Source organism: Candoia aspera, chromosome 7 (assembly GCF_035149785.1).
Source record: "Candoia aspera isolate rCanAsp1 chromosome 7, rCanAsp1.hap2, whole genome shotgun sequence".
In the NCBI taxonomy this organism is placed as follows: Eukaryota; Metazoa; Chordata; class Lepidosauria; order Squamata; family Boidae; genus Candoia; species Candoia aspera.
In genome coordinates, this window is record NC_086159.1 from 30,260,453 (window position 1) to 30,284,614 (window position 24,162).

Here is a 24,162-nt window from a genome sequence, read left to right on the forward strand (position 1 = left end):
CAGATGGATTGGAAACAATATTTTGAAATTAATTATAAGAATACTTCCTGTGGGTTAAAATCTTATTAAAAATATATGAAGATTTTGAATCTAAGTGTAAGAAATCTTCCTGTGGGAAAATGTTGTGGATTAAACATGATAAGAGGAGACTTTACAGGCTGGACACTAGACACAATCAGAAAGAACTTTAGAAAGAACTAAAGATTATAATTAAATTATAATTATAGAAGAGACCCACTAATGCAGAATGGAGAAAAATATTTTAACTTTGGAAGAATTCAAGGATATTTTGGACCAATGCACTCAGAAATTTCTCTTAAGATTGTCTGCCATAAAAATGGGTTTAAAAAGAGGAGACAGAAGAGGATACAACTGAGAATCAGGCTGTTGGGGATGTGGATTCAAAAATGACAAGTTACAAGAATATGGAAAAAGATGTTACACTGGATTTACAGATGAAACCAGTTGATGTCTTAATAACTAAAAGGGACACCAGCAACTGTTGGGCCATAAGAAATATTGTCCTTGTGGATCTCTTAGTTTAGCAGCTGGACTTTGATGATTTTCTTTCTCAGGCCCAAATCCTCTCAGGCCCTTTTCAGCTCAGTACTCATTTCCAAGCTTCAAGTCTAGCCCTTCTTTTTTATTCAGCCTCTTAACTATTCCATAGCTAAGTTACGTAAGGTAATTTTCATCTATTTATTTGATTATTTGAGATGTCATTAAATGTGCTCCAAACCTTGTGGAGGTTGGCTAACTTTGAAAATTACCATTGCATCGTAATATAGAGTGGTAGCCAACATATGACCCAGACTAGGGACTGCTCTGCTTGTCAGAAAAACATAAACCACCAATCTCATGGGTATAAACAGGCTGTATTTGCAAAAGGGCATTTTAAAAAAGAAATTGGCTGAAGCTCAAAACAAATAACACAAAATCCAGCAACAGATCCAACTGCAGAAAGAAGCAGTTAGTATGAAGCAGCTCTTTTACCCTAATGGTATACCATGGGGGACAATGTCTCCTTGCAGGAAATGTGTGTTCCCCCATGCCTAAAGGAAGCAGAGAAACCCTCCCTTCACTCAGGAGATCTGTAAATTACACATTATAGGCCAGCCACAGATTTTCTATTTCTGGGAAAAGCAATCGAGAGAAAGGCATTCCAGGTACAGCAGAATTATATTGATTTTGTGAATCCATTTTAATTGGCATTCAGCTGGAATTTGGTACTGAAGTTGCTTTGGTATCTTTGGTGGATGACCTACACTAAAAACTGGATGTGAAAATTTATGCCCTGCTAGTTCTCCTTGTGACAGCTTTCAACACCATTGGCCATGGTATCCTTCTAGACCACCTGGTGTAGGAGACCCAGGGAGATTTCCTTGGGGAAGGAATCCTGAGACCATTAAAAAACTGGTGCAGAAGAAACATGTGTTAAGTCCAGAGAGGTGGGAGAGTATTATACAGAGACTTAGACACCCACCACAACTCCATGGAGGAGGGAGGGGAGGGAAGATACAAGCAGACTTGCAAGATTCAATTATTATAAAGTATATTCTAGTCTTCCTGGGGAGTCAGTTTCCTGATCTAGTCTACCTTGTAGAGGCTGACATCTAAGAATTAGGGGCACCATTTTATAGTCTGGTGTACAGAAGATGATGTTTGGGAACTATTATTCAACAGCAGGCCTCAGGGTTCTTTCTTGTTCCCCCATGTTGTTCAACATATATGTGAAGCCACTGGAGGAAGCCATCCAGAGTTTTGGAGCATGATCAATCTATTGGTCCTTACAATCCAATTCCAAGAAAATAACTAATACCCTTGAACAACACCTACATTTGATAATGTGCAGGATGATGGAAAACCAGTAAGATGGAAGCTCTGTAGGTAAATTGGAAACTGGACATAGAAACTGAGATTTATCCTTTTCTGGATGAAGTTGCATTCTCCCTAAATGCAGAGTTGCAGCCTAGGAATGGATCCTCAGCTGTCACTGGATTTGCAGCTGATGGCTATGACAAGGAACATCTTTGAACAATTAAGTCTAGTACACCAGAAGCATTTCTTCCTGAACTACTTGGACTTGGCAGTGGTTATCCATGTCTTGGTTACATTGTGTTTTAACTATTGCAAGGAAAAGCATCCAGAAATTGCAGCAGGTGCAAAATGCAGCAATAGGATACTAACCAATGCAAGATACAAAAGATCATAAGATGTCTGTTCTGAAAGATCTGCACTGGTTGCCAGTTGCTTACTGGGCACAGTTGCAAAGGTAAATCTGGACTTTCTGCTTGACCTATCACTGCTTTCACTATGTTATTGTTAATTTTTATTTCTATTCCAATTTTATATTGTTTTTACTATGAAATATTGTTAACCAGCTTTATTGCTTGCTACAGTTGTTGCCATAATAAAGATTATCTGTGTGCTACAGCAGAAAAGTGGGATCTAAATCAAATTAATAATGTAGGAATGCTCAGCAAAATTCACATAGACAGTGTGGCTTTCATGAATATAGAAGATGGCAAGAAATCAACCTTCAACAAGCATGTGTAAGGAATGCCTAAGACCAAATAAAAGAGTCAGACTCTAAATCGAGTTTAAGCTCTGGCTTTTATTTAGAATAGAATGCACACCAGTAAAAAGCTGAGAGTGAGGGAAGCGTGCCAAAAGTTGAATTAAATAGTCTCGCGCCAAACAGCGCTCCAGCCTCACACTCCCCCGGTGTGCCCCACGAGTTCCACGGAGTGACAGGCCATCAAGACTTGATAGGTGAGAGGTCATCCAGCCCCATTTGCCCCGGGCATCACCCTGTTTATCTTCCTGCGAGGTAATGGTTCATTACCGGGCGATTAGACCTCGATATTCCTCAAAAGCCCGGACGCGCCTTTCCAAACCTCGCCCTGATCCTTTCTTTATCAGGGGCGTCAATGGCCGATTACCGGGTGATGGGACCTTGTTTGTTCAGTAGATCTCCCAACCCCATTACCTTCTTTGTCCGGTTTATCGCCTGCACCTCTCCAGCCATTGACACGCATCCGTGCTTTGTCATGCGAGCTGTTACGATGTTGCAAACATCGCAACGGCAATCATGACATACCGCCCCCCTGAAGAAAATCAAGCTGAGGGCTTGGAGGGATATGCAACGTGGAAGTTGCGGACTAGCTCGGGGGCCTGAATGTCACAGGCAGCGACCCACTCGGGGTGGGGAAAGTGTTTCCAGTGCACTAAGTATTGGAGAGAGCCACGAAGCTTGCGGGAGTTGAGAACCTCCTTGACTTCAAAGTGCTGCTGTCCGTCGATCATGACGGGTGGAAGGGGGGGAGTGCGTGGATGCCAACGGGAGGGGTCACTGGCCGGCTTGAGTAAGCTGCAGTGGAACACAGGGTGCAGCCGCTTCAAATTATGAGGTAGATCCAAATGCACCGTGACCGGGTTCACAATTTGTGTAACCTGAAAGGGGCCAATAAATTTGGGGGCCAGTTTCTTGGAAGGCTGAGGTGACTTGATAAATTTAGTGGAGAGATAAACCAGGTCCCCTACTCGAAAAGGTGGCTGTTGGCGCCTGTGCTTGTCAGCCTGAAGTTTGTATGAGGTCTGTGCCTCATTGAGGGCGCCCTTAATTACGGGCCAGGAGTCTGCGAGTTTAGAACCCCAATCACAGGCCGCCACTACTGGAGACGGGGGCTGTGGGAGCTCAGGAATGGGGATGAAGTCCCGACCCGATACCACCCTGAAGGGGGTTTGTCCCACGCTTTGATGCACAGCGTTATTGTATGCAACCTCCGCGAAAGGAAGCAAATCCACCCAGTCGTCCTGGTGGTAGTTGATGTAGGAGCGGAGGAATTGTTCAAGGGTGGCATTGAGGATCTCAGTAGATCCATCAGTCTGGGGATGCCAGGAGGTTGCCAATGCTTGCTCGGTGCCAATTAATTTCAAAAAAGCCCACCAAAACTGTGAGGTAAATTGTGTGCCCCTATCGGTCACCAAGCGAGAGGGGCAGCCATGAAGGCAGTACACGTGCACCAAAAAGAGCTTCGCCAGCTGTTGCACCAACAGGATAGAGGCACAGGGGACAAAATGAGCTTGTTTGGAAAAGTAGTCTTTGACTACCCAAATGACTGTTTTCTTTTGACTGGGTGGTAAATCCACGATGAAATCCATAGAGATTTCATCCCAAGGGCGTGAAGGGTTAGCCACAGACTGCAGCAGCCCCTGGGGTTTACCGGACAGTCGCTTAGACATTGTGCAAACAGGGCAGGATGCCACATACGTTTTGACATCCTTCCTCAGCGAGGGCCACCAAAATTGGAGTCGGGTCAAGTGGAGGGATTTGAGAAACCCGAAATGACCAGCCTGTTTGCTGTCATGAGACCGGCTGAGGATAGTTGATCGTTGCGAGTCAGGGACGTATAAACGTCCCTCCACCCAGGTGAGGTCTTGTTCCATGGAAACCTTGTCAGGGTTAGCAAGGAGCCAGGGATCAGACTTTAATGTGAGGGCAAAATCTGCACACAACCCACCCAGCATCTGTGGTTGCCTGCGGCCTGGAGCAGGCTGCGCCGGAGTCGTTCGCAGGGGGGGGGGGGGAGGCTGTTCCTGAGCGCGGCTCTGGGTGACAGTGGCCAAACCCAATTAAGACTCAGAGAGCACAGTCCCCACGACGTCAGAGACAGGCTCCGTGTCCTGGGGCAGTCGGGAAAGTGCATCTGCCAAAAAATTCTTCTCCCCCGGAATAAACTTCAGCTGAAAGTTAAAATGGCTGAAAAATTGAGCCCAGCGAATCTGCTTAGGGCTGAGGCGCCTGGGCGTGCGGAGCGCCTCAGAGCAAAGATGGAAGCACTGCCCCCATCCCACTCCCACCAGAGGTCATCCAAGAGCGCAATCAATACTGTCTCAGTCCCATATTCCTGGCCTGAATCCTGGCTGAAAGGGGTCCAGATAATCCGCTTCATCCACAGCCCTTTGAAGCTGCCAGGTGACCACTTTCTCAACACCTTCCCTAAAAAAGGGAGGTTGGAGACTGGATGAAAACTGTCCAGATTAGTTGGGTTGAGTGATGACCTCATGAGGAGGGGCTGCACCACCGCCTCCCTAAGAGCCGTGGGGACCACCCCCTCCCTCAAAGAGGAATGAACCACTGCCCAGACCCAATCCCATGTCCTCTCTCAGGCAGTCTTGGCCTGCCAGGAGGGGCATGGATCTAACACAGAAGTGGCTGAACTAACAGCTACAAGAACCCTGTTTACTTCCTCAGGTTCAACGGGCTTGAACTGTTCCCAGATAACCATGCACATTAGACAATATCTTTCTGTCATTCCCATTTTTGCAGCAATATTTTCTTTCTCCCATCCACAGCCTCTTTCACTTTTTCATTGTATATATGAATAACACCTATGCTTAAATTATGGTATTCAAAATGAATAGGTTTTTCTTTAAGCATATATCCACTAATCTATCATTCCCAATTCTCATTCAGTCTTGGTTCTCCAAATGGCCCAATCACTTTTTCTGTACTCCTGCTTTTTGTTCTCACCATCCATTCATGTTATGTAGCAGACTTGGTTTTTTACCCTAGAATGTTGCACATTTGACCTCTCAGCAGCCTTTGATACTATCGATCAGGTTATCCTTCTGGGCTGGCTTCAGAAGTTGGGGGTGGGCAGCACAGTGTTGCGCTGGTTCTCCTCCTTCCTCCAGGGTCGGTTCCAGTCAGTGTTGATAGGAGGGGAGAGGTCCAGTCCAAGGCCCCTACTGTATGGGGTGCCACAAGGCTTGGTTCTCTCACCCCTCTCATTTAACATTACATGAGACTGCTGGGTGAGGTGATCCAACAGTTTGGGGTGAGGTTTCATCAGTATACTGATGATACCCACCTTTATATCTCCACCCCAGGCTGTTTGAGTGATGCCATGGATGTCGTATCTCTGTGCCTGGAGGCTGTAGGGGCCTGGATGGGGCACAATAGGCTCTGGCTCAACCCAAAGACTGAGTGGCTTTGGGTGTTTGGGCCTCCCAATACCAAGGTTTTTCCATCTTTGGTCCTGGATGGGGTGGCACTGCCCCAGACAGACCCAGTGTTCAATCTGGGGGTCCTCTTGGACTCACAGCTCCTGCTGGTAGAGTAGGTGGCAGCCATGGCTAAGAGGGCCTTTGTACACCTTCAGGTTGTGTGCCAGTTGCCCATTCCTGGACCGGGAGGCTCTACTCACTGTTACTCATGCCATCATGACCTCCCACTTGGACTACTGCAATGCACTCTACATGGGGCTGTCCTTGAAGGGCATTCGGAAGCTTCAGCTGGTACAGAATGCAGCTGCATGGGTTGTAAATAGTGTTGGTTATTCTGCACATGTAACACCACTGCTTCAGGAGCTGCATTGGTTGCCAATGCTGGTTGTCACCTTTAAAGCCTTCATGGTTTGGGAACAGGTTACCTGAGGGACCAGCTTTTCCCAGTTGTTTCTACCCATCCAATCTGGTCCAGCAGGATGGGCATGCTCCAGATCCTGTCAGCCAAGGAATGTCAGTTGGCAGGGACCAGGAGACATGCCTTTTCTGCTGTGCCACCTGCCCTCTGGAACATCCTCCCTCCTGAGATTAGAATGGCCACAACCCTTTTGGCTGCTCAGAAGGCCTTGAAGACCTGGCTTTGTGCCTGGGCCTGTGGCCCTGAGTGTGCGAAGGGCCCCGTTTCATGGTTGTGCTGACACCGATGGATTTTAATATCTCTTGGCTGTATTTATATTTAATTTTCTGTATTGCTTTAATTGTTTGACTGTTTTTTATTATTTTTAGTCACCCAGAGTCACTGGTCTGAGATGGGGGGGGCTATATAAAATAAACAAACAAACGGGAAAATTGCAAAGTACATAGTCAAAGAAAGCAAGAAATAGTTAAGATTAAAAGAGGCAGAGAAAATGAATAGCTTTGTTTCATCCACAAACCTGGCCAGCTGACTGCTTACCCCTAAGTAATTTATGAAGAAGTTAAAAAGCACCAGTCCCAACACAGATCCTTGAGGGACTTCACCTCTTACCTCCTTCTATTGAAGAAAAAATGCCCATTTAATTCTACTGTTTGCTTTCTGCTTTTTAACCAGGTAGCAATCTATAACAGAGAGGTGTCTGTTCAGATGTCTGCTAAGTTTACTCAAGAGCCTTTTTGTCAAAGAGCCAATTCTGTCAAAGGCTTTTTGAAAATCCAGATACACATTGTCAAGAGGATCGCCTCCATCCATGGACTAGCTGACATTTTCATGTCATGCTCTAAAAGATTGGTGAGACAGGATTTACCTTTGCAGAAGCCATGCTGATTATGTTTCAAGAAGGGTTATTCCTCTCTTTCATAGTTTAGATTCTCTTTGGTTACCACTTCTACCAATTAATATTAAACTGACTTACCTAGAATTTCCTGGACCTTCTCGGGGTCCCTTTGTAAAAATTAGTGCCACATTACTATTTTCAGATACTATATTTATTTATTTATTCTTCAAATAAATATACTATATTCAGCAATGAGCCTGATTTGAGTGACAAGTTACTTATTTTTGCTAATAGGTCAGTAATTTCATTTATTTTAAGAACTCTTGGATAGGACCTGGTGATTTGTTATTGCTTAATCTCTCAAAACTTCTTAAATTACTTTATTTGTTATTTCAGTTGGCTTTACTTTTTTCTTTATCCCCTACATGAATAAGTCAGTTCAGTTTTAGGTAGCTGCCCTATAACATCTGCAGGAAGTACAGATGCAAATCATTCATTCAGTTCATCTGCAAGATCCCTATTCTTCTTGAGGAACCCTTTTACTACTTTGTTGTCTAACAGCTCTGTTGCTTCCCTGGTTGTTTTTCTGCTTTGAATATAATTTAAAAAGTTCCTCCTTATATTTTTTGCCTCAACACTCTTCAAATTCTTATTTTAATTCCTTATTTATCATCTTACACTTTTTCTGCCAGGGTGTGTACTCCTTTTGTTTTCATTAATACAAGCCTTTCATTTCCATAATCGAGTTTTCTTAATTTTTACAGCTTCCTAGTTGTTATTAGAGAGCCAGTTTGGTGTAGTGGTTAAGGCATAAGGCTAGAAACTGGGAGACCGCAAGTTCTAGTCCCACCTCGGGCATGAAGACAGCTAGGTGACCTTGGGCCAGTCACTTTCTCTCAGCCCTAGGAAGAAGGCAATGGCAAACCACTTCTGAAAAACCTTGCCAAGAAAACTGCAGGGACTTGTCCAGGCAGTCTCCGAGAATCAGACACAACTGAACGGATTAAAAAAAAAATGTTATTAGTAAGCCATGCTATTCAACTGAACTTTTCTTTCAAGAAGTAATTGAAATACGTATGACTGTGAGAAAGTGAATAGGCTTGAATTACAGGTAGCCTTCACTTAACAACCACACTTGAGCCCAGATTTTCAGTTGTAAGTCGTAACAGTTGTTAAGTGAGTCCAGACTCATTTTTACGACCTTTTTTAATGCGGCTGTTAAGCGAGTCACAGCAGTCATTCAGTGATTCAAGCTCAGAGCTTGTGGTTTCCTTTGGTTGTTAAGTGAACAGCACAGTTCTTAAGCGAACCAGGAGTTACTTTGCAGTACTGTGTGGGATGGAGTATGATAGTCATATGTTTTCCACCAAAACATGACCATGGAAATGCTTCTGTGGCTACAGTAGTATTATTTTCAGTTAATATTACTGTTATTTTCAACTAATATTATTAGTTGATTATTAAAAAAATTACTATAAGGTCTTCATTGGAATCTTTGTTCTACAGTACAGTACTAAACAGGTTTAAAGGTACTGTACAGTACTGTAACTTTTTTTTCCTGCTGTAGTAAACTCTGCAGCTTTTGTTACTGTACAGTACTGTATATAAAGCTGATTTTTATAAAACAACTGTTTTAAAAACAGTAAACCAATGTTCAGTATTGTTAAATATAATTAAAAATTAGACAGGCAGAGGATGGAATGTGCATGCTACCATACAAATCTCTACTTAAGTTAAAGACTGGGAAAAAATTAAAGGTAAGCATAAGTCAATACAGTACTGTATGGAAAAAATACTTACTTTTCCTGTACAGTAAGGCACATGGAAGGCTCCCTCTGCCAGCTGCTAAATCATAGTAAGTAGTGTGACCACGTGACCAGGCCTGCTTCCTCAGAAATATAAGCCTGGAGGACTTCCTGGTACCAAAGGGCGGTCATTGACCCAAAATGGCTGCCACTTCCAGGATGGCTGAATCTGGGTCATGCAATCGTGGAGGCCTTGTGAGGGTTGTAATTTTGGGCCCCAGTCAGAAATCTACTTTTGGGGTACCATCGTAACTTCAAATGGCCTTTAAGCGGCAGGACGGTAAGTGAAGACTACCTGTATGGAATGTTTCACCTGAATATGGTGTTGAAGGTTGGTTGCCCAATGCACAATAAGATCCGGTAGAGATCTGGGATACTGCCCTGCTGGAGTTCCACTATCAATGTAATGCCATCTTCAGGGACCCCAGGTGGGAGACTCGGTGATTGCCCCCATCCTTTGACACAAACTAACCCCAGATATTTGGACCACCTCACTTTTATTTCTGAGGAGCCAAAAAGACATGGCTCTTCAGAAAGACATCTGGGGACAAATGAAGTTCATGCTATCCCCCAAATGGTGGTATATCTGCTGACTGAATTGTTAGTAATGCTTTTGTTTTTAATCCTGTTATACTGGCAGTTTGTAAGCAACAGAAAGTCTTTGGAAATGGAGTTGAATATAAGTTGAAATAATAAATATAAGAGCAGTATACAATGGAAGCATGCATTAGAATTAATGCTCAATGTTCAACACTGAGCACAGAATAAACGAAGGATGTAAGATACAGTTTAATGTTTTTATAGATAAATGTATATGGAACTCTTATGATGTGCAAAGGCTGGGGACATGTATGCATACATTTATATGCAGATAATGACATGTTGTGGCTGAGAACCTCAGTGATTTACAATAATTGCAGAAAGAAGTATTTATCTAGAAATTAATGTATCAAAGACCAAAATAGTTGTGGAATTAATGTTTGCAAGTATATACATAGCAAAAAATTAAATCAAGTAGATGAACCTCAGTAGAAAGTTAATTAAAGTTGGGAAAATAAATGGAGAAATGTTGGGACATGTAAACGCTGATAAAAAGTTAGTGGGTAGATGTGATCTGTTGCAAGAAATTAAAGCAAAAATGACTATACACAAGTGTGTGCTTCTCTCTACTTGTTGTATGGAGCTGAGACTTGAGTATTCAGGAGTAATATAAGTTGAATGTAATAGAAATGGATTAATTGAGAAGTGTATGTGGAAAAACAAAAAGAATGTATGGATACTGAATGAATGTGAATACAAAAGTCAGTGCCCAGTACCGAAGAAATACGTTGAAGTGGCTCGGTCACAGAAAAAATGAATAGGGATTAAATTGCAAGACAAATATATGAAAAACATAACTGAACTAAGAGGAAAGGGAAGTTTGAAAATGTAGAAGTGTGCTCAAGTTGATGAATCCTCAAAAAGAGAGCAGCTGTGTATTTCTTACTGCTTTACTGTGCTTTGCATCACATTACTTGTCCAGGAAGGAAACAGCACATGAGGCCAGTCATTATAGCATGAAAAACATGAGTTTTGTGGCTGTTTTTTCCCCATTATTGTGAACCAAGCAGCATCGGCTTCTTAACAAGTAGTAGTTAAAACAAAAGGCCTTGTATCAATTGGGGTATGGAAGTGTAGAAGCAAGGATGGTTTGCAAGGATAAAAAAGTATGGAGCAATAATAATGAATGGTGTTTGGTATAAAGTAGATTTAGTTACAGATCTGTTTCTTTCCTCTTCTCTCCTGCTTTTAATTTCTTTTGCTTATGACTTCATACTCATTTCTATGCTCTGCATAAAGTTCTTACTCTTTCAAAAATTAGCATGATAGGAATGTGTATGTGTATGTGTATGCTAATATTTTTTATTTCATACGTACAAATGAACATGAACACTGTACTCATGGGCACTTCTTTTGACCTTCTGCTCTGCTGGCACCTTGGGACTCCTGAAAAAAACAAAATGAAATGAAACAAGCTGACTTATACTTCATTTTAAATTTAAAGTTGATCAGTTTTTCTTCTTAGAAGTGCCTGCCATTTAGTTTATTGCATTAGGGTGATAAATGCTGTATCAGCCTCTTGAACTGTATTATTTATTTAGTTCTCTACACATAGAATTTAATGTTTCTTCTAATAAAGTGATGTGTATTCACTGAAGAATGGGTGTGGCACATTTCCTTTTTGCATTCTGAGTGGCAGAAGCACTTTGGATTTTGACAGGGGCTTCCATTATTTTGTGCAGGATTGGTAGAAACAGGTTAGAAGGGGATGGTGATGATGATGATTGTGTTGTTTCAGAATGAATTTTGAGGAACTTCTTGCCCTTATATACTTTTTAAATTTAGCTTACTCTCTCTCAAATTGATTTTCCATTATCACTACCTATGATTTGTTGCCTTTGACAGCTGGTTCCAAGAAAGAGTATCCCGCCACATGGCTGAGACGATGCTCAGGGATAAAGGAGTTGGTGCTTTCATAGTCCGAGCTAGTCAGAACTCCCCAGGAGACTTCTCTATCTCTGTCAGGTAACTATGATTTGTTTCCTCTTTCCTTTCTCTCATTTAAGAAAGATGGAATGTTGGGAGGCAGGGGGCTTTATGTGATAGGTATCTTAAAGCAGTGTTTTGTTCTGTGTGTGCAAGAGCAATTCCTTTATTTCAAAATGTGTTCCCTACCACCATAGGGGCCTCTGGATGACCCGTAACAGGTTTTTCCAATCCAGCCCTTGCAAATAAGTTAAAACTCCAGGTTGAAAAAGGCTGGTTTCTCATATTATAAAAAAAAATCCACCAATATAATCCAATACATTGTTAACTGAGGAGTAAGTACTTAGTACTATGCATTACTTTGTCGTTGTTGTTGTTTATTCGTTTATCGCTTCCGACTCTTCGTGACTTCATGGACCTGCCCACACCAGAGCTTCCTGTCAGTCGTCAACACCCCCAGCTTCCCCAGGGATGAGTCCGTCACCTCTAGAATATCATCCATCCATCTTGCCCTTGGTCGGCCCCTCTTCCTTTTGCCCTCCACTCTCCCGAGCATCAGCATCTTCTCCAGGGTGTCCTGTCTTCTCATTATGTGGCCGAAGTATTTCAGTTTTGCCTTTAATATCATTCCCTCAAGTGAGCAGTCTGGCTTTATTTCCTGGAGGATGGACTGGTTTGATCTTCTTGCAGTCCAAGGCACTCGAAGAATTTTCCTCCAACACCACAGTTCCAAAGCATCTTCCTTCTCTCAGCCTTCCTTATGGTCCAGCTCTCGCAGCCATATGTCACTACAGGGAACACCATTGCTTTAACTATGCGGACCTTTGTTGTCAGTGTGATGTCTCTGCTCTTAACTATTTTATCGAGATTTGTCATTGCTCTTCTCCCAAGGATTAAGCGTCTTCTGATTTCCTGACTGCAGTCAGCATCAGTAATCTTTGCACCTAGAAATACAAAGTCTTTCTCTGCTTCTACATTTTCTCCCTCTATTTGCCAGTTATCAATCAAGCTGGTTGCCATAATCTTGGCTTTTTTCAGGTTTAGCTGCAAGCCAGCTTTTGCACTTTCTTCTTTCACCTTCATCATAAGGCTCCTCAGTTCCTCTTTGCTTTCAGCCATCAAAGTGGTATCATCTGCATATCTGAGATTGTTAATGTTTCTTCCAGCGATTTTAACTCCAGCCCTGGATTCCTCAAGCCCAGCATGTCGCATGATGTGTTCTGCATACAAGTTGAATAGGTAGGGTGAGAGTATACAGCCCTGCTGTACTCCTTTCCCAATCTGAAACCAGTCCGTCGTTCCGTGGTCTGTTCTTACTGTTGCTACTTGGCCGTTATACAGATTCTTCAGGAGGCAGACAAGATGACTTGGCATCCCCATACCACTAACAACTTGCCACAATTTGTTATGGTCCACACAGTCAAAGGCTTTAGAATAGTCAATAAAACAGAAATAGATGTTTTTCTGAAACTCCCTGGCTTTTTCCATTATCCAGCGGATATTGGCAATTTGGTCCCTAGTTCCTCTGCCTTTTCTAAACCCAGCTTGTGCATCTGGCAATTCTCGCTCCATGAATTGCTGAAGTCTACCTTGCAGGATCTTGAGCATTACCTTACTGGCATGTGAAATGAGTGCCACTGTTTGACAGTTTGAACATTCTTTAGTGTTTCCCTTTTTTGGTATGGGGATATAAGTTGATTTTTTCCAATCTGATGGCCATTCTTGTGTTTTCCAAATTTGCTGGCATATAGCATGCATTACCTTGACAGCATCATCGTGCAAGATTTTGAACAGTTCAGCTGAGATGCCGTCTCCTGCTGCCTTGTTATTAGCAATGCTTCTTAAGGCCCATTCAACTTCACTCTTCAGGATGTCTGGCTCTAGCTCACTGACCACACCATCAGAGCTATCCCCGATATTGTTATCCTTCCTATACAGGTCTTCCGTATATTCTTGCCACCTTTTCTTGATCTCTTCTTCTTCTGTTAGGTCCTTGCCATCTTTGTTTTTGATGATACCCATTTTTGCCTGGAATTTACCTCCAATGTTTCTAATTTTCTGGTAAGTACTTAATACTATGCATTACTTACTGAGAAGTAAATCACTCAATGGGGCTTCCTTTAAGTAAACATATATATGATTTTACCCAAAGATTTCTAAAAGCAGATGCAAAACCATCCTAAATCAGAACAGTTCAAACCAAGAAAGTAGCAGCTACAAATACTTTAAAATTAAACCTTTCCAGGAATTTACCTGCATTAATCTATTGCAGCCAAAATAACAAAGAATCCTGTTTAATATGTTATACGTATTAAACAAATATATTATGATTTAACTTTAATTCCTCTAATGCATGAAACATCCTGTGTTGGCAGATACCTACCCTCTAACTTGCTAGAGGCAGGATGGAATTTTTAGGTAGAGATTAAACACAGACTGGGAAAATTAACATTAAATTGCATGTAGAATAATTCACAAGAGCCAGTTTTGGTATAGTGGTTAAGGCACCAGGCTAGAAGCTAGGAGGCTGTGAGTTCTAGTCCTGCCTTAGGCATGGAACCAGCTGGGTAACCCTGAGCCAGTCACTTTCTCTCAAACCTAGGAAGCAGGCAATGACAAACCACTTCTGAAAAACCTTGCCAAGTAAACTGCAGGGGTTAGTCCAGGCAGTCTCCAGGAGTCAAAAACTGACTTGAAGGCACATTTATTATTATTATTATTATTATTATTATTATTATTACTGCTACTACTACTACTACTATTCACAATGACCATTCACAAAACATGAGTAATAGTATCATAAACATCCTAGATTTGATAAATTATTAATCCTGTAGAGGAATAAAAAGCCATTAGCTAGACTTAAGTGGGGGAGATGGGTGGTAATAAAAATATGACAAATAAATAAAAAAATAATTAAGTCTTTGAAGACGACAGAAAGTAATTTCTTTGTAAGTCAAAACTGTTGAGTGATTAGTTTTATCAATGGCAATACACTAATGTCATTTATTCAGATTCATACATGATCACAGTGCTTATTTCTAGGGCTATCATATTGGTCTGCAAAACTCCAGACCATCACCAGATGACTGTGAAGATCCCATATAGTGATCTTCCAGATTTTTGCAGCCCAGATATAGTAGCCCTATTATTTCAACTTGGTAGATCTTGATAAAACAGATTCCCCCCCCCCCGCTTCACAAAATGAGTGGAGTGGAAATTACCTATACCTATTTCAGACTAGAGCAGCAGAAGGGCCCAACGAGGAAAATTTGAGAGAATGGAGGTGCTTTACATCAAGCAAATACTGCCCAATAATTCCATATCCAAACAGGCACTTGATTGGATTATTTTTATTGGTGGCTGGAAGCTGTGGTTTTGTCTGCTATGCCAGGTGTCCAGTCATAAAGAAAATGTACAAAGGAACAACACAAAGGAAGAAGCTATCATATGGTTTCATAAACTTATGGAACTTCCAAGGTTTCAAGCAGAACACTTTTCATGAAATATGTTTTAAGTCTTCCAAATGCTCCCAAACACAATCAAAAGTATTGTGAAGTAATTCTTTTTTCCTTCCATAACAGATTTGCATTGTGTAAAGATAAAATACAGAGGAACAAGGGAATATTGCTTCCAAGTGTAAAAGAATACTGTATGAGTATTTTACAATATAGTTTATTCTGACTTAATGTGATGTTAAATCTGGCTTAGAGCTCCATGAAATTCAAGCCATTATAACTTTTTCAACAAATCATAGTTTAAAAAACAAAAACAAAACCCATCTTAGCATTATTACAAAGTCAAGTAATAAAAGCCTCATCTGGAAACACCACAAGTATAGGGCTACCATATCTCAACTGCAAAAATCCAGATGACCACAAAATGGCAACAGAGAAATTATAATTCTTTCGAAGTCTAATTCTTTTCTGCCATCTAGTGATCATCTAGATTTCTGTAGTCCAAATGTGATAATCCTATCCAAGTAACTTGTCTTTTATTTGTGTATGATTTAATTGGGAGAATGGATGATCAAATCATACCTTCACTGCAATTTTCTAGGCAACATTGAATGGTTTGCCATTGCCTGCTTCCTAGGGCTGAGAGAGAGTGATTGGCCCAAGGTCACCCAGCTGGCTTTGTCCTAAGGCAGACTAGAACTCAGGTCTCCCAGTCCTAGTCCAACATTTTATCTACCAGACCAAAATAAAGAATAAAGAAAGCCCCCACAAAAATAATGAACAAACCCCCCAAATATAAACAAAAATTAACAAAAATGCATGGTTGTGCATCTGCTGGACTCCAACCTTCAGTCACAACATACCCTCATCCTGTACTAGCCTAAACAACCAGGTCTTGACTGCTGTCCTGAAGCCTAGGAAGAAAGGAGCAGAGCAGATCTCAAAGGCAAAGAATTCTAATTTTGTACCAATTGATACAAAAAGCAGCCATCTGGACAGTAATGGGTGTATCCCAATACAGTTGGGTAACCCCACTATTTTAAGAGCTGCATTGGTTGCTGGTTGGCTTCTGGGTGTGATTCAAGGTGCTAGTTATCATCTTTAAGGCTCCACATGCCTCTGGACTGTTTTATCTGTGGGACTACCTCCTCTCATATTCATCTGATCAGATTGAAAAGGGCCCACTCCCTCCAGGTCTCATCTTTAGAAGATTGTCATCTGACAATCTAGGCAGCAGTCTAGAATGCCTGTTTTCAAGATCCTGTCAGATGACAATCTTCTAAAGATGAGACCTGGAGAGAGTTGGCCCTTTTCAATCTGATCAGATGGGCAGATAAATATGGGAGGAGGTAGTCCCACAGATAAAACAGTCCAGAGACATGTGGAGCCTTAAAAGTGATAACTAGCACCTTGAATCACACCCAGAAGCCAACCAGCAACCAATGCAGCTCTTAAAATAGTGGGGTTACCCAAGTGTATTGGGATACACCCATTACTGCCCAGACGGCTGCATTTTGTACCAACTGTAGCTTCTGAATGCTCTTCAGAGGCAGCCCTATGTACTGTACTGTGTTATAGTAACAGAAGTGGGAGGTGACAAAGGCATGAGTAAGAACCTAAAGATTGGCCACAGTTAGTGCAGCTGTGCAAAAGCTGTCCTAGCCACAACTGCTACCTGCTTATTAAGCAGGAACTGTGAGTCCAGGAGAACACCCAAATTGTGAATCACCTCTGACTGGGGGAACACAATTCCTTTCAAAGTCAAAGATGCTATTTCCTTGGCATTATCTATAAATACAAAGCTACTCCATCTTGGAGGGATTCAGTCAAAGACTGTTCCTGCCCATCCAAACCACGATAGCCTCCAGGCACTTCAATCATATCATTTGTTTGGCCCTGGGGCAAGATGTATAACTGGGTATCATCAGTGTGATACCAGACTCATGCTGATGGATGACTTCCCCCAGTGGTTTCATATAGATGGCAAAGAGAAGTGGAGAGAGTAGAAAGCCATGAGGAGCTTACAGAGTAGAGGTTCTAAGCAGATCTCTCCTCCCTATCCCATACCAATTGACAAGTTGGCTTCACTTTTAAGATCCTAAATAACTTAAGCCTCAGTTACCTGAGAAAACGCCTTTCTTTTATATGATCCTCATCACTAATTAATCCATCTCTGGTGACTTCACTGATGGTGACTTGAGACCAGACCTTCCCAGCCATTGTCCCCAGATCGTGGAACACACTGCCTGTAGATATCAGAGGTTTACTTACCTATCTTTTCAGTGTGGCTTTCAATGATTTTAATCATTTCAGATATTAAACTATTTAATATGTTTTAATATGAGTTGCATTAACTTTAATATGTTTAGTGTATTTAAAACATTTAAATGTAAAACACCCTGAACCATTTATGAATAATATAGAATAATTATAAGTATTAGTATTTTCACAAATAATTCAAATAATGCTTTTCATCTAAAGTATACCAATTTATGAATGTTAATACAGAGTACACAATAGGATAATGCTACTTTAAAATTAGATGATTGGATTGCCAAATGTTTTGTATTCTCCCTTGGTACCCAGGCATGAAGAGGATGTCCAGCATTTCAAAGTGATGAAGGACACAAAGAGCAATTACTTTCTATGGAGTGAGAAGTTTCAGTCACTAAACAAACTTGTGGAGTATTACAAGAGTGTCTCCATCTCCAAACACAAACAGATTTTCCTGAGAGAAGAAACCAAGAAAGGATCGCAAGGAAACCTTAGAGAGGTCAGTTTTTATGACAGAGTGGAAGATATCCAGTAAGGTGACTTTTATCCAATTAGATATCCAGTAAGGTGACTTTTGCCATGAAATCAGCCACCCTATCAACTTTTACATTTGTTGTTTCTAAATAGTTCTCCCTCCTTTCATCAATTTTATAAAGCAACCTGCCTTAACACAGGGCTCCCCAGTGGTGTTAAATCATTACACCAGCCATCCCAAGAAAGCACGGCTACTGGTCTGCTGGTTGACAATGAGACGTAAAGCCCAACACATTGGAGAAAACTGATTTGGGGAAGCTGGTTATGTGCTGTGCTAGATCCATGCTACCAGTATATGTACATCAGTACTAATGCTAGAAGGCTAATTCATTTTGGATCCAAGAACCAAGTAGTTTTAACTTTTTCTAAATCAATCCTAACCAGTCTTATGTAGCCATCTTTCTAATCTCTTTCCAAAGTTCAGATAGTTCTGTGAATACTTCATTAAACATTCAAGGCTGATTTGAGCCAGCTTTGCCCTTTTATATATATCAAGAGTGTTGGATGCCTTCATCATAGTGAAATACTTACCATTCTAGAGACATATTCAAACTCCACTCAAAATAAATTTCTGAACACCTCTGTAAAAAAGTAAATAATGCCTATCAGATTAAAAAGGTTTACAGAAACATTTCTAAAACTCTGTGGCTCCACCAATGCCCAATCAAACATACAACTATCTTGAAATAGGGAAGAGTTGTGACAATAGTAAAGTTCCCAAGAGTGGCCATCCTGTCAAAATCACTCCCAAGAGCACAGCATAAATGTATCCAGGATGAATTCCTTAGAACATCATTCAAAGATCTGCAGGCATCTCTCATCATGAGAAAATCAGTGTTAAAGACTCCAAAATCATAAAAGCACTAGATAAAAATGGGATTCATGGGAAAGTAGCAAGGATCACTATCAATACTCATTTCAAGTTTGCCAAAAAGCACTGGGGCCAAAATTCCAGTCAAAAATGGAACACTGTGGGCTATGTGGGTGTTGTTAAGTCTGGTAGCAACCAAATACTGCATTCCACAATAAGCTCAGGCCAGGTGGTCAAGCATGGAGATGGTAATGTCATGGTTTGAGGGTGCTCTGCTGCTTCAGAACCTGGACAACCTGAAGAAAGGAAGCACACATTCCATGTAGAATCAGAGAATTCTACTGAAGAATATCAGCCATGTCTCCATCAGATGAAGCAGAAATAGGTCATACAGCAAAACAAATAATGCCCAAAAATACAAACTAGTCCATAAGAGAATGAATGAAGAACAAATTCAGTGATTTGGAATGGAGAACTCAATCCAGGCTTAAACTGCATCAAAAAGTGTGGCAGTGCATGAAATAAGCAGTTCATGATAGAAAACTTTCAAGCATTACTTAATTGAAGCAGTACAATGTAGAAGAATGTGCCAAAATTGCTATACAGTGATGTGAGAAATTGATCACCAGTTACAGGAACCATGTGGATACAGCTATTGCAGCAAAAGGTGGCACAACCAGTTAATGGATTTAGGGGGCAATTACTTGTTCACATGGGCACATCACTTGTCAGATGATTTTGTTAATCGTATGAATGAAACAAGCACTGAACTCAGACTACCTTTATCAGCAAGAACCAGAAACATTCAATGGCAAAGTTATCCAAAAATTCAGAAAATCCAAAAGGGCGAACGCTGTTTCATAGACCTATATGCCTTCTTTGGCTATCCAACACTTGGTTGAAACAAACGTCAAACTGTCACTATCATTAACTGACAATGGCCTTAGGCCACTTATTCAGAAAGCTCACAAAGATCATATATTCAGGAAGGGATCATGTGTGTTCATATTGAGTAAAACCCATAATAATATATGAAGACTCATGGAGGTTTTTGCTATCTTGCTAACACCTTAAGCCTTTTATCATTCCTTTGTAACATTGGGCTCATCCACACAGCCTCCTTGCCCAGTTCTGAGTCTTCCTGCTTACCACTGGTTGAAGACATGTCATTTGAGGATACTACAGCCTCCATCTGAAGGCCAGCTTGCTGCTGAGGCAGGCTGAAGCCATTTCTCCAAGATAGTAGGTGGCAAAGCCTAATAGATACGGTACACCCTGAGCATTGTTGGAATAAGGGGAGAAATACCTTAACACTGATAGAGTTAAAGAGGACTTAGCTGGGGATGAGATGAGGTATTATCATAGGCTGTACCAGCATACCCGAACCTGTAGAATAAAAAGCTGGAAATCTCTTCTCGCAGAAGCCCATTGGATCTACATACCTTGCCCCCATCTCTTTATCATGGGTAGATGCTTGATAGTTCCTGCTGCTGCTACAACATATCTTTCAAGGATATCTCACCTGGTAACCTTCCCCATAAGAAAAAAGGCCCTGACCATCCATATTACATTGCTAGCAATAAAAAGAAAAAATGAAATATTTCTTGTAATGCAAACTCCTTGTCTTGTAGTTTAGTGTCTCCTTGTCTTGTAGTGTATAGGCATGTGACTAGAGGTTTCAACCCTTCCTTCCCCACTTTGGGGGAGAGACCAATTTCAGAAGAGATGAACAAAACCAAAACTGTATTTTTTATAAACAGTAAGAATCCTTTTAACTTTAAAATTCAAAAATGCAAACCTTCATTGTTTAAGAAGTTGGATCTGGTTTGGTGAAAAGTCAACTGACAACATAATGTAATGCACCATGTTGATCACAAGATGTCACTCCACTTAATAGAATAGAATAGAATAGAATAGAATAGAATAGAATAGAATAGAATAGAATAGAATAGAATAGAATAGAATGCTTTATTGGCCAAGTTTGATTAGACATACAAGGAACTTGACTTCGGTGGAAGAGCTCTCAATATATTTACATGACATCAAAAATAAACAATAGTGAAGTAATAATGTTATTTACTAAAACTATACAATCAAGAAAGAAAAAAAATTGAAGGAAATAATACTACAGCTATTAACTAACTCACACTCCCTTTAAATATAAGGGAGAATTAAGGGACAGTATACTGCATCTGTTCTCTAACATATGTTCACATTTAACAGAGCATTACCGGTCACATCTTAGCAGTCATGTCCTACAATACATTGTCAATCATTATATCATGCTACATTAATTAGGAGTTCAACAGAGCAATGGCACGAGGAAAAAAACTGTTTCGATGCTTAGATGTTTTGACATACAGTACTCTGTAGCGCCATCCTGATGGTAGAAGTTGAAACAGTTAATGTCCAGGATGCGAAAGGTCTCCTTTTGACCCTTGCAATATACAGGTCTTCTACAGAAGGAAGGCAGATTGCAATAATTCTTTCTGCAGACTTAACTATCCGTTGAAGTCTATATTTGTCCTGCTTGGTTGCAGAACCAAACCAGAAGTTACAGAAGAACAGATAACAGATTCAATAATTCCTCTGTAGAACTGTACCAAAAGCTCCTGAGATAGATTAAACTTCCTAAGTTGATGCATGAAGAACATCCTTTGTTGTGCCTTTTTGATGATAGTTCTGATGTTAAGCATCCATTTCAGGTCTTGAGAAATTATGGAGCCCAAAAACTTAAAGGACTCTACTACTAATACTGGGCTATTGAATATAATAAGAAGAGGGGAGTTAGAAGGATTCTTTCTAAAATCTACAACCATCTCTACAGTTTTGAGCGTATTCAGTTTCAAGTTGTTATAACTACACCACAGGGCCAGTTGTTGTACCTCCCATCTATATGCTGACTCATCTCCATTCCAAATGAGACCAATAACAGTTTTTTTCCTCCTCCTCCTCCTCCTCCTCCTCCTCCTCCTGGAACATATCTCATGTATCATTCCATACAATTACATTATAATTATATTATTATTATTGTTGTTGTTTTATCGTTCAGTCGCTTCCGACTCTTCGTGACTTCATGGACCAGCCCACGCCAGAGCTTCCTGTCAGTCGTCAACACCCCCAGCTCCCCCAGGGACGAGTCTGTCACCTCTAGAATATCATCCATCCATCTTGCCCTTGGTCGGCCCCTCTTCATTTTGCCCTCCACTCTCCCTAGCATCAGAATCTTCTCCAGGGTGTCCTGTCTTCTCATTATGTGGCCAAAATATTTCAGTTTTGACTTTAATATCATTCCCTCAAGTGAGCAGTCTGGCTTTATTTCCTGGAGGATGAACTGGTTTGATTTCTTGCAGTCCAAGGCACTCGAAGAATTTTCCTCCAACACCACAGTTCCAAAGCATCGATCTTCCTTCTCTCAGCCTTCCTTATGGTCCAGCTCTCACAGCCATATGTCACTAAGGGGAACACCATTGCTTTAACTATGCGGACCTTTGTTGTCAGTGTGATGTCTCTGCTCTTAACTATTTTATCGAGATTGGTCATTGCTCTTCTCCCAAGGATTAAGCGTCTTCTGATTTCCTGACTGCAGTCAGCATCAGTAATCTTTGCACCTAGAAATACAAAGTCTTTCACTGCTTCTACATTTTCTCCCTCTATTTGCCAGTTATCAATCAAGCTGGTTGCCATAATCTTGGTTTTTTTGAGGTTTAGCTGCAAGCCAGCTTTTGCACTTTCTTCTTTCACCTTCATCATAAGGCTCCTCAGTTCCTCTTCGCTTTCAGCCATCAAAGTGGTATCATCTGCATATGAGATTGTTAATGTTTCTTCCAGCGATTTTAACTCCAGCCTTGGATTCCTCAAGCCCAGCACGTTGCATGATGTGTTCTGCGTACAAGTTGAATAGGTAAGGTGAGAGTATACAGCCCTGCCGTACTCCTTTCCCAATCTGAAACCAGTCCGTCGTTCCGTGGTCTGTTCTTACTGTTGCTACTTGGCCGTTATACAGATTCTTCAGGAGGCAGACAAGATGACTTGGCATCCCCATACCACTAAGAACTTGCCACAATTTGTTATGGTCCACACAGTCAAAGGCTTTAGAATAGTCAATAAAACAGAAATAGATGTTTTTCTGAAACTCCCTGGCTTTTTCCATTATCCAGCGGATATTGGCAATTTGGTACCTAGTTCCTCTGCCTTTTCTAAACCCAGATTGTACATCTGGCAATTCTCGCTCCATGAATTGCTGAAGTCTACCTTGCAGGATCTTGAGCATTACCTTACTGGCATGTGAAATGAGTAGCACTGTTCGATAGTTTGAACATTCTTTAGTGTTTCCCTTTTTTGGTATGGGGATATAAGTTGATTTTTTCCAATCTGATGGCCATTCTTGTGTTTTCCAAATTTGCTGGCATATAGCATGCATTACCTTGACAGCATCATTGTGCAAGATTTTGAACAGTTCAGCTGGGATGCCCTTGTCTCCTGCTGCCTTGTTATTAGCAATGCTTCTTAAGGCCCATTCAATCTCACTCTTCAGGATGTCTGGCTCTAGCTCACTGACCACACTGTCAAAGCTATCCCCGATATTGTTATCCTTCCTATACAGGTCTTCTGTATATTCTTGCCACCTCTTCTTGATCTCTTCTTCTTCTGTTAGGTCCTGGCCATCTTTGTTTTTGATCATACCCATTTTTGCCTGGAATTTACCTCCGATGTTTCTAATTTTCTGGAAGTGGTCTCTTGTCCTTCCTATTCTATTGTCTTCTTCCACTTCCGCGCATTGCTTGTTTAAAAATAATTCCTTATCTCTTCTGGCTAACCTCTGGAATTTTGCATTTAATTGGGCATATCTCCCCCTATCACTGTTGCCTTTTGCTTTCCTTCTTTCTTGGGCTACTTCTAATGTCTCAGCAGACAGCCATTTTGCCTTCTTGGTTTTCTCTTTCTTTGGGATGTATTTTGTTGCCACCTCCTGAACAATGTTGCAAACTTCTGTCCATAGTTCTTCCGGGACCCTATCTACTAAGTCCAGTCCTTTAAATCGATTCTTCACCTCCACTGCATATTCCTTAAGAATATTAGTGAGCTCATATCTAGCTGATCTGTGGGTCTTCCCTAATCTCTTTAGTCTGATCCTAAATTGTGCAATAAGAAGTTCGTGATTGGAACTACAGTCAGCTCCAGGTCTTGTTTTTACCAACTGTATAGATGTCCGCCACCTTTGGCTGCAAAGGATGTAGTCAATCTGATTTCGGTGTTGTCCATCTGGTGAAGTCCACGTATAAAGCCGTCTCTTAGGTTGTTGGAAGAGAGTGTTTGTTATGCAGAGTGAGTTGTCTTGGCAAAATTCTATCAGCCTATGTCCTGCTTCGTTTTGTTCTCCCAGGCCATGCTTACCTGTAATTCCAGGTGTCATCTGACTGCCACCTTAGTATTCCAGTCTCCTGTGATGAAAATAACATCTCTTTTAGGCCCGTTGTCCAGTAGGT

The 24,162-nt window shown here is 41.2% G+C and overlaps 1 protein-coding gene across 2 annotated transcripts in view; it reads left to right on the plus strand.

Annotated features, from left to right (window-relative positions):
* GRAP2 (GRB2 related adaptor protein 2) overlaps positions 1-24,162 on the plus strand; it is an 80,976-nt gene that overhangs the window by 44,655 nt on the left and 12,159 nt on the right. For both annotated transcript variants that reach the window (XM_063308677.1, XM_063308678.1), the window contains 2 exons: positions 11,516-11,635; positions 17,641-17,827. In XM_063308677.1, coding sequence (XP_063164747.1) covers positions 11,516-11,635; positions 17,641-17,827 — 307 coding nt within the window. The remainder of the gene's footprint in view (positions 1-11,515; positions 11,636-17,640; positions 17,828-24,162) is intronic.